At 55.1% G+C, this 11,044-nt stretch overlaps 1 protein-coding gene across 3 annotated transcripts in view; it reads right to left on the bottom strand.

Moving 5' to 3' along the window:
• The window catches only part of AP3D1 (adaptor related protein complex 3 subunit delta 1), a 47,891-nt gene extending 37,233 nt beyond the window's left edge, over nucleotides 1-10,658 (bottom strand). For 2 of the 3 annotated variants that reach the window (XM_055371161.2, XM_055371159.2), the window contains exon 1: nucleotides 10,266-10,592. In XM_055371161.2, the coding sequence (XP_055227136.1) occupies nucleotides 10,266-10,361 (96 nt within the window). In that variant the 5' untranslated portion in view covers nucleotides 10,362-10,592. Of the gene's footprint in view, nucleotides 1-10,265 lie in introns of all 3 variants that reach the window. The other variant, XM_055371160.2, reaches the window with a different exon arrangement.
• Nucleotides 10,659-11,044: the final 386 nt, after the last annotated feature.

Below are 11,044 nucleotides of genomic sequence, written 5' to 3' on the forward strand. Positions count from 1 at the left end.
AGGGGATTCGTGGGTGCCACAGGCTGGGAGAGGAGACGGGGAGGGTTCGCTTTCTTTCTAGGCTGATAATGTTCCGGAACTTGGCCGCGGTGGTGGCGCACAGCACTCCGCTATACACGCCCCACCGTTTGCCTACTCCTTGGTGGACGAACATGTGGGGCCTTCCCACCTTCAGCCAGTGTGACTCTCGCTGCTGTGAAAACCACGCTCAGGTTTTGAGGGGATGTGTCTGGTGTGTCTGGATCCCCCTGGGCCTGCTCACTAACTGCGCGTGTCTCCAGAACACCATCAAGGACAGTTCTGACTCAAGCGAACTCAGGCACGAGGTCCAGAACGGCAGACGAGGTTCCCAAGGGACAGGCAGACGTGAGGCGCCCAACATAGCACCAGAGACAAGCCGAGTCGATGCCATGCTGGCCCCAGAGACAACCCACCCCACCTGGGAGGAGAGAGAGGAGGGAGCAGCAGAGGCTTGGAGCGCCTCCATCAGTGAACGATGAGGCACCCACAAGCCCTCCTAACGCACAGGAGCCCCTCTCCATCATCCGACAGGTCAGGAGTGACGGTTGCCCGGGCCCCGTCCTGCCAGCCCCTACGTCGGGATGCAATGTTCCTCCTGCTATGCCCACCAGAGGCAAGGATGGCAAGCCCACCCCATCACGCTTCTGTCCTCAGCCCCACTGTAGCTGGCCTCGAAGCAGCCCCAGGAGTACCCACCACTCATGTGTCACCCAGGACCACACCCCAACCTCGGCTGCCAGCTGCACCGGGCTTGGGAAGGAGCCACAGCTGTGGGGGAGTGCGGGGGTGGGGGAGGGCACAGACACATAATATTTTCCTGCATGTTTTATGATCCAACTTTGTACAATGGAAAGAGTGTCACCCGATCCTCCAGACGGGCTTCAAATTACACCTCACCCCAGGACTGTGCTCCCATCCCCGGAGCAAGGATAACCCGCTCCTCCTGCTCAAAGGGTCAGGACTGTTGATTTAAAAGGAAAAGAACAAAAAGACCATCCCAGGTGTGGAGAGGTCAGACCTTCACGCAGGCAAAGGGGATGTCAAACGGCGCGGCTGCTGTGGAAAGCAGCCTGGGGTTCCTCCACGGTTCCATGTGGAGTTACCGCCCCAGCAATTCCACTTCTGGGCGTGCACCCGAGGGGATGGAAAACAGGTGTCCAAACAAAAACAAGCACACGAACACACATGGCAGCACCATTTCTAGTGGCCTGAAACAGGAACAGCTCCCACGCTCGCCGCTGAAGAATGGATACACACCATGTGGTGGGTCTGCTCCAGTCAACTTGCTTGACTTTTTTTTTTTTTTTTTGAGACAGGGTCTCACTCTGTCGCCCAGGCTGGAGTGCAGTGGTGAGATCACCGCTCACTGCAGCCTCCACACCCCAGACTCAAGTGATCCTCCCCGCTAGCCTCCCAAAGCACTGGGACCACAGGTGTGCGCCACCACGCCCAGCCACTAGTCAGCTTTCTAGGAACTCAGCAGTGGGTCACAACCCTGGGACTCCCTCTTGGCTTTTAACTTCTGATAAAGTCCAAGTAGCTCCTCTCAGACCAAGCCTCACACAAACAAACGTCTTTTTTTTTTTGAGACGGAGTCTCGCTCTGATGCCAGGCTGGAGTGCAGTGGCACAATCTCGGCTCACTGCAACCTTCACCTCCCAGGTTCAAGTGATTCTCCTGGCTCAGCTTCCTGAGTAGCTAGGATTACAGGGGCACACCACCACGCCCAGCTAATTCTTGTATTTTTAGTAGAGACGGGGTTTTGCCACGTTGGCCAGGCTGGTCTCGAACTCCTGACCTCAGGTGATCTGCTCGCCTCAGCCTCCCAAAGTGCCGGGATAACAGGCATGAGCCACTGCGCCCAGCCTGAATTAGAAAAAAAAATGTATTAGTTGGGGTAGGCAGACATGATCTAGACCCAGAAGATTATATTATAAACATAGATGTAAATTAGATGAAGGTATAATGTGGCTATACATCATTGACACTTTCTACAAAAACACCGGGAAATCAGAAGAGCAACATGGTGAAAGTTCTCAAACACCTCAGCTAGTTCCACACTAAATTCACACTTCACCACACAGCAAGTGGGACACTAAAACAATGACGCTGGTCTCAGCATCTATTTAATCCTGGGATGTAATTTAGAACACAGGGTGCATATTTCCTTCATACACTAAGTCCTCGGGACTGCAGTAAGACAGACCATTTAAACCCTACATACACAGGAGAACTCCCCGGGGTACTTTTTTTTTTTTTTTTTTTTAATGGAGTCTCGCTCTGTCGCCAGGCTGGAGTGCAGTAGTGCGATCTCGGCTCACTGCAACCTCCGCCTCTCGGTTCATGCCATTCTCCTGCCTCAGCCTCCCAAGTAGCTGGGACTGCAGGCGCCCGCCACCACACCTGGCTAATTTTTTGTATTTTTAGTAGAGACGGGATTTCGCCGTGTTAGCCAGGATGGTCTCGATCTCCTGACCCTGTGATCCGCCCACCTCAGCCTCCCAAAGTGCTGGGATTACAGGCGTGAGCTGCCACGCCAGGCCAAGCCTGCCTAATTTTTGTATTTTTGTGTAGAGAGGAGGTTTTTGAAGCCCTGTTTCAAAAAAATAAAAAAATAAAAAATTAGCTGGGCGTGGTGGCACATCGTGTAGTCACAGCTACTTGCAAGGCTGAGGTAAGAGGATTGATTAAGCCCGGGAAGTCAAGGCTGTAGTGGGCCGTGATCGCACCACTGCACTCCAGCCTGGGCAACAGAGCAAGACTGCCTCAAAAAAAAAAAAATTAAAAAGGAAATAAATGAAAGTCCTGCCTCGGCCAGGTGCGGTGGCTCACGCCTGTAATCCCAGCACTTTGGGAGGCCGAGGCGGGTGGATCGCCTGAGGTTGGGAGTTCGAGACCAGTCTGACCAACGTGGAGAAACCCCATCTCCGCTAAAAATACAAAATTAGCCGGGGTGGTGGCTCACACCTGTAATCCCAGCTACTCGGGAGGCTGAGGCAGGAGAATCGCTTGCACCTGGGAGGCAGACATTGCGGTGAGCCGAGATCTCACCATTGCACTCCAGCCTGGGCAACAAGAGTGAAACTCCGTCTCAAAAAAAAAAAAAAAAAGAAGAATTCCAAGTCCCAACAGTAACTGGGTCAGGAAAGGGGACGCACCGGCGCAGTGGTCCATCCTGCCCAGGATAAGTTACCATCCACAATCACCATCACTTCGAATTCAAACAGAAAAGCCACCAAACCCCAGAACCCCAGAAGCAGCATGAAAGGAGCTTCTCCTGAGGAGCGTGCTGCTCTTTCAACAGCCCGGGACACCGTCCTGCTTTATTCTTTTGTTGTGGACAGGCTCAACGCCCTCTGCACCCAGGAGCAGAGCGGCCGCGGCCACCCTGAGGCAGCATGGAACCGAGGCCCCCACACCGGGACCTACCTCCACTCCCACGACTGAGGCTGGTGCAGCACACCAACACCCAACAGGGCAGAAGCCAGAAACAGCCCCATACAGGACCAGACCCCGGCCAGCCCCGCCTAGTCCAGCCCCAGCCCGTCTCTGTGCTCAGTCCTGTAACTTGCGGCCCCTCAGCTCAGCCTGGATGTCTGTGGGGTGGCACGGTCACCATTAAAACCCTCTGAGTCAAGGCGGGGCACAATGGCTCACACCTGTAATCCCAGCACTTTGGGAGGCCGAGCAGATCACTTGAGGTCAGAGGTTCGAGACCAGCTTGGTCAACATGGTGAAACACCGTCTCCACTAAAAATACAAAAATTAGCCTGGTATGGTGGTGCATGCCTGTAATCCCAGCTACTCAGGAGGCTGAGGCAGGAGAATTGGTTGAACCTGGGAGGAAGAGGCTGCAGTGAGCCAAGATCGCACCACTGCACTCCAGCCTGGGTGACAGAGGGAGACTATGTCTCCAAAAACAAACGAACAAACAAAACAAAAACCCTTCTGGCTCAAATCCACAGAGACAGCAGGTCAGTGGTCGCCAGGGCATAGGTTTCTCTGTTCTGAACTTATTGTGCTGAATCACAGCACATTTGTAAATATACTGAAATCTACTTCGTTTCATGCCTAGAACAAGCAGATTTTATGGCATGTAAGTTATATCTCAACTGTTTAAAGAAAGGAACCACCTTGGCTCAGCAGCATCACAGGACAGGACAAAACACCAGGAAGGACGTGAGGCTCCATCTGGACCGCAGCTCCCTGAGGGCTGGAGGCCTGGGCAGAGCAGAGGAGGGTCCTCAGGCCCCAGTCACAGATGAGCAGGAGCATTAGAGACCACTCAGCACAGAATGGGCCACATGGTGGATGCCCAGCAGGCCACCCGGGGTCCCCGCATCCCTCCGCCTGTCTCACTGCCACGTGGACAAATCAGCCACCAGCCGATCCAAGAACTCCTAGGGCAGTGGTTCCCAGCAGGTGACTCTGCCCCTCCAGGTGACACTGGGCGATGTATGCAGCATCTGTGGTTGCCACGACTTGCAGAGATCTAGGCATGGAGTGGGTGGAGGCCGGGGACGCTGCTCAGTGCCCTGCAGTGCCCCAACACCCCCACCCCAAGAACGATCCAGCCTGATGTCCACAGTGCCACGGCTGGGCCAGAGCACACCCAGGGCTGGCGTTGCCGCTCCTGCCCTCTGGTCTTCCTGGCTCTCCAAAGCTCAACGCAAGTGAGCATCACCCAGAAGCTGGTTACAAGGGCAGAACTCACCCCCACCCACATGCCCCTCCAGGACCCACATGCCTCGGCCTTGAAGCCACCTCCACACACACACACCAAGCCTTCTGCCCAGAGATTGCCTTTTGAAAACCCCTGCAAAGGAGTAAAACAGACAAAGAGGCCCAAGCCTCTTTGAAGAGAGAGCTTCAGGAAGAACGCAAGCGGCTGAACGCCCGTGAACGAGTGAACCGCACTCATAAGCAGGGCAGCTGACACTACAGCTGCACCCCCCCAAACACCCCAGCCCTGCTGGTGGTGCGGGAGGTGAGGCTGCGGCTTTCATGCTTGCTGCTGGGAGAAGCTCTGTGGGGAGCGGGCGCTGTCCTGAGGGCTGGGCACGCTGCACACACACCTCTACGGCTTGAGTCCATTCATAAAACGACCCCACATGGAAACCACCCACATGTCCGACTATGTATGGAAGCTGTGTGTAAACAACAGAGCACAGCCACCCACGGCAAGGACCGAGGACGGCTCCCTCCCCACCATGACGGCAGCAAAGCACACACACCTTAGGCAATCACGCCTATGGTTCAGGGACACAAATTTAAGTGATAAAACTACAAGCAAGTCAAGGAAATTAAACTTACAGAAGTCAGGATCATTACCATAATAATTAGCTGTACAGGCCTGGCACAGTGGCTTACGCCTGCCATCCCAGCACTTTGGGAGGCCAAGGTGGGTGGGTTACTTGAGGTCAGGAGTTCGAGACCAGCCTGGCCGATACAGTGAAACCCCGTCTCTGCTAAAAATACAAAAATTAGCCAGGTGTGGTGGCGGCCACCTGTAATCCCAGGTACTTCGGAGGCTGAGGCAGGAGAATCACTTGAACCCAGGAGGCAGAGGTTGCAGTGAGCCAAGATTGTGCCGCTGCATTCCAGCCTGGGTGACAGACAGAGCAAGAACCTGTCTCAAAAAAAAAAAAAAAAAAAAAAAAAAAAAGCTGTACAATGTCCTATGCACTGCATATTTTGCAATCAAAGAAGCTCAGAGGGAAAACAAAGCACATTTAGAATCCACGCCCTCTGGTCCACCACCACCGTGACAGCATGGGGGACGAGGGCACCTGGACAACGGGGAGGCATTCGGAAATTCTGGCAGACTTTTCTTACCATCAAGTGGGGTCAGGGGCTTTTAATTTGGGGTTGATTCTACCTCCAAGAGACACTCTGGTCTGGGCACACCTGTGGCTGGCATGACCAGAGGAGCCCCTGGCACAGAGTGGGTGGGGGCGGGGATGCTGCTCAGCACCCTGTAGTGCCCAGAACAGCTCTACCCAGAGAATGATCCAGCCCCAACATCCACAGTGGTGAGGGGCAGACGCTGATCTAGTGGAACGACTGACGTTATTAAAAAGAGAGAAAACGCGCTCAGTTCGGCTGGGCGTGGTGGCTCACGCCTGTCATCCCAGCTCTTTGGGAGGCCGAGGCTGGTGGATCACCTGAGGTCAGGAGTTCAAGACCAGCCTGACCAACATGGATAAACCCCGTCTCTACTAAAAATACAAAAAATTAGCCGGGGTGGTGGCACATGCCTGTAATTGCAGCTACTAGGGAGGCTGAGGCAGAATTTCTTGAACCTGGGAGGCAGAGGTTGCGGTGAGCCAAGATCACGCCATTGCACTCCAGCCTGGGCAACAAGAGCAAAACTGTCTCAAAAAAAAAAAAAAAAGAAAAGAAAATACACTCAGTTCAAATTTAATCTCTTTATATCTTTTCCTTTCTTTTTTTTTTTTGAGTTAGAGTCTGCTGGGGAGGCTGAGGCAAGGAGAACTGCTTGAACCCAGGAGGCGGAACTTGCAGTGAGCCAAGATTGTGCCACTGCACTCCAGCCTGGGCAACACAGCGAGACTCTGACTTGGAAAAAAAACAAGAAGAAAAAAAAAAAGAAAAAAGAAAAAGAATATATGGGCTGGGCACAGTGGCTCACCCTGTAATCCCAGCACTTTGGGAGGCCAAGGTGGGCAGATCACGAGGTCAAGAGATTGAGACCATCCTGGCCAACATGGTGAAACCCCGTCTCTACTAAAAATACAAAAATTAGCTGGATGTGGTGGCACTCGCCTGTTGTCCCAGCTGCTTGGGAGGTTGAGTCACTTGAACCTGGGAGGTGGAGGCTGCAGTGAGCCGAGATCATGCCACTGCATTCCAGCCTGGCGACAGAGCGAGACTTAGTCTCAAAAAAAAAAAAAAAAAGAAAAAAAGGCTGGGCACCGTGGCTCACACCTGTAATCCAGCACTTTGGGAGGCCGAGGCGGGAGGATCACGAGGTCAGGAGATCGAGACCACGGTGAAAGCCCATCTCCACTAAAAATACAAAAAATTAGACGGGCGTGGTGGCGGGAGGCTGAGGCAGGAGAATGGCGTGAACCCGGGAGGCAGAGCTTGCAGTGAGCCCAGATGGCGCCACTGCACTGCAGCCTGGGGGACAGAGCAAGACTCCGTCTCAAAAAAAAAAAAAGAAAAAGAAAAAATGGAGAAAACTTTCCCAAAACTATGAAAAGGACTTGTGAGAATGAAATATTAAAAGTCGTTTGTTTTTTGTGCCAATTCTATCGAGCTTTAGAAGCTGAGGACACTCCCAAGTGGACCAAGACACATACACATGAGACCACTACTTCTCACGCTTTTTGGACTCATCTTAATGGGTTTTGCATGGGAACCCGATATGTTCACACGTACACACAAGTATCACATGCAGAAATCAAAGTTTCAGGACAGGACGGTTACTGTATGTGCCTGCACTCTGGTCTCTTCTAGTTTCTTTTCCTTTTTCTTACCTAGCATAACCATTAAACTGACTTCACAACCCACAAAGAGGTCACAGCCTGAGGACTGGAAAACAGTGAACTAGACAACCTCAGCGCTCTGGCGCTTCCAGAAAACCGCGTGTCACTGCAGCATCCTCCACATCATCCAGCAAGGAGGGAGGCAACTGTCATCCCCATTTACAAGGGAGGAGACAGAGCAGGGGGCTCTCCATGGGCCGCCCCATGAAGTCAGCCAGTCAGCCCAAGCACCTGGACTAGGATCTCCCAAACCTCATGCGATTTCTACTCCATCGCACTGCCTTTCCACGTGGCTTTCAAAGTCATTGCTAAGCCTTGTTTCCATGATGCCACATTCAAGTTTTAGGTGAAAATCTATTACGAAATGGAAACTTTTTTTGGAAACTACACTGCTGCAGAAAATGCACACTGTCTAGAGTCTTTGTTCCGGGTGCAGTGGGCGGGAGGGAAGAACCTACAACATACGGTCTATAGGATAGCTGCTTTTTCAAAGTGAGTGGGGGTGCTGGAGGTACAACTAGAACTGTCATTGAACAGTCATTTGCTGCTCTCCAATCAGGAGACTCCAGCAGCTGCAGAGAACATCCAGAATCAGACATGAACACCTGAGTTACCACCCTCTGGACCATAACAATCGTCTTCCAGTGAGAAAGCCAGGGTCCCCAGACACTGCGTGTCCTGCCTGAAATCACCCACCCGCCAATGGCAGGGCCAATGAGGAAGCCTGGGACTTTCAAGGACAGCCCTGCGCCATTTTAAAAATGTTTCCCAGCTGGGTGCAGTGGCTCACGCCTGTAACTCTAACACTCTGGGAGGCTAAGGCGGGCGGATCACTGAGGTCAGGAGTTTGAGACCAGCCCAACCAACATGGTGAAACCCTGTCTCTACCAAAAATACAAAATTAGCTGGGTGTGGTGGTGCATGCCTGTAATCCCAGCTACTCAGGAGCTGGGGCAGGAGAATCGCTTGAACCTGGGAGGTGAAGGTTGTGGTGAGCCAAGATCATGCCTTTGCACTCCGGCCTGGGCAACAAGAGTGAAACTCCGTCTCAAAAAAAAAAGTTTCCACCACCAATACCCCCTTGAAGGGGCCCAAACTTGTGGGGAAGGCGCTATCAACTCACACCAATTCCAAAGAAAACCAGGCTCAGGGGCTTCCCAGTGAAGACAGGCACATCCCCCTGAAAACCACGCCCCAGACTAGAGGTGTGGTCCTCCACTGGACAGACCCCCTGGCCCATCGTCAGGATCCCAGAACAGGCTGCTCAGTGACATGTGCTGAAGGGAGCAGGGACGGGCGCTGGGAGATCCTGCCTATGCAGAAAAAGTCCTCTCGGGAAGCGAACCACATTTCCAATCTGCTGAACCAAGCTCAGTAAAAACCAGGCCCATCAGCGATGCTTTCAACTCACAAAGAATCTGAACATTACTCCAGTTAGTTACACGTTGTAACCAAAGCAGTTAGGGAGAGCTTCTGAGATGAAGAAAACCAAGGAGGCCGAAGGGAAGGGGGGTGGAGAAGAACAAACATGACCTTATCATCAAGGTGGGGGCAGGCGAAGCCACACCACTTCCAGGAAAGTGTAAAGGTGTAACAATACGGCAAGAGCTCGGGTTCCCAGAGAGAGGGACACGGGCTGAGGGACATGGTGCCAGGAAGCAAGTCCCTTAACTTCCCTGCCCTCCTGGGCACCTTGTCCTGGATACAGCCTCTGGTACTGGGACTGGTGCGGTATCAGACGGCGGCTCTCCTTCAGGCCGGCCTTGCTATCCACGCAGGGAAGCAGGCAGGCAGTCGCTCAAGTAGGACACTTTCTAAGGCTCCCACTGCCCAAGGGCTGCACGGGTATCCTTAATGAAGCCAGACACCTGGTGGCCACTATGCCCATTCTTCTTCAATCTAGGTCACAGGTTGGGGGAAGGGAGGGGCGGGAAGGAAACGATCCCCACAGTTGTAATTTTACTTCTGGAAAACTATTTCCTCGCCCTGGCTTTCAGGTTCCTACTTGAAGTCAGCTTCCCCATTCCAGCTTCCCGCAAGCTGCTACCTCACTGGGGCTCAGGATGCCGCTGTCCTTCCTCCCTCCTAGCAGCAGCCTTCCTGGGAACGGGGGCACTGGAGGCAAGGCCCCAAGACCCTGCCTGGTTCCGAGCCAGGCCTCAGGGAGCGAACTGAACACGCATTTACACGACCCAGAAGGAAGAAGGAGTTTCTCCAGGGACGGCCCAGGACCCCCTGCCTCGGTCTCCCGGGGAGGGTCCGGGGGCGGGGCCCGGGCCCCTGCATTTTTAATCGGTGATTCGGAAACACACTCAGGTTGGAGAAGCTCTGCCCAGAGACCTCGCAAGTCTCCTGGGAGGGTGGCCCGAGACGGGGGCAGGTGGGCCCGAATCTCCCTCTGAGAGTAAACTGAGGGTCCAGGGGGAGGGCACCTATAGGCGGGGCCCAGGGCACTGCGTTTTGAACAGCGCTTCCCCCAGGTGATCCGATGAGGCGAGGATCCGAGATGTGCTGCTCCAAGGCCTTCGCCCCTCTGGGGGAAACTGATGCTGGGGGACCGAGAAGGTGGGCGGCGCCCCAGGCCCAGGCCAGGCAGGGCCGGAGCCCAAAGCGGGACCTCCAACTAAGACAGAGCCCGGGCGGGCGGCAGGCCGAGCAGGCCCAGTGAGCAGGGCTGGGCCCTGGGCCGGGGCGGTGACCAGGCCGAACAGCCCCTTTGCGCGCCGGGCTCACCTCGTCCTCCTTGTGGTTACGGATGCCGCGGACCAAGTCCTGCAGATTCTTGTCGAACATGCGGTCGATGCTGCCCTTCACCATCTTGAGGGCCATCGCGGCGGCCCACGGGCTTTTGCCTCGGGAGGCCCGCGGCTGGGCGCCGTGAGGGGGCCCGGGGCCCGTGCCTGCCGCCCGCGGAGCGCCGCGCTGCCGGCCGCTGCGGCGGGGCAAGCTCCCAGGCCAGGGCGGCGGCGGGGTCCAAGGACCGCGGCAGAGGCGGCGACCCGCTCGGCAGGTGCCGCGATCCCGCTCCGGGCCCCTTGCAAATGGCGGACAAGATGGCGGCGGGTCAGCTGACGACGAGCGCCCGGTCACAGCCGAGCCGGCCCCGGAAGCCCCGCCTCCCAGAAAGCCCCGCCCCGCCACCTCCCCGGCAGGGAGACGCTGCGTTTCCCTGACGACGACAGGTAGCCCAATGGAAATGTGGCACCACTTTCTCCGGCGCGCGGCCCCACCTTTTCCGGCCCAAAGACTTGCACTCTCATTGGTCAGTGGCCTCCGGAACTCCGCCTTCTTCCTAGTTCTGAGCCCTAGCCACGCCCCTTGGAGGCTGGTCCTGACCCTCCCACCAGCTGACAGGTGTAGGCGTGGCTGGATGTGGGCGGGGCGCCCACGTGGAGCTTAGCCGGCAAGTTCCCGTAGAAGACTGGAGCTCCGCCTTTCCTGAATGAAACAGCTGACGCGGCCTGAGAGCCTCCAAACCCAACGCCTGGGCGGGTGGGGGAACGGATCCTGTG

Source organism: Gorilla gorilla, chromosome 20 (assembly GCF_029281585.2).
Source record: "Gorilla gorilla gorilla isolate KB3781 chromosome 20, NHGRI_mGorGor1-v2.1_pri, whole genome shotgun sequence".
Lineage (NCBI taxonomy): Eukaryota > Metazoa > Chordata > Mammalia > Primates > Hominidae > Gorilla > Gorilla gorilla.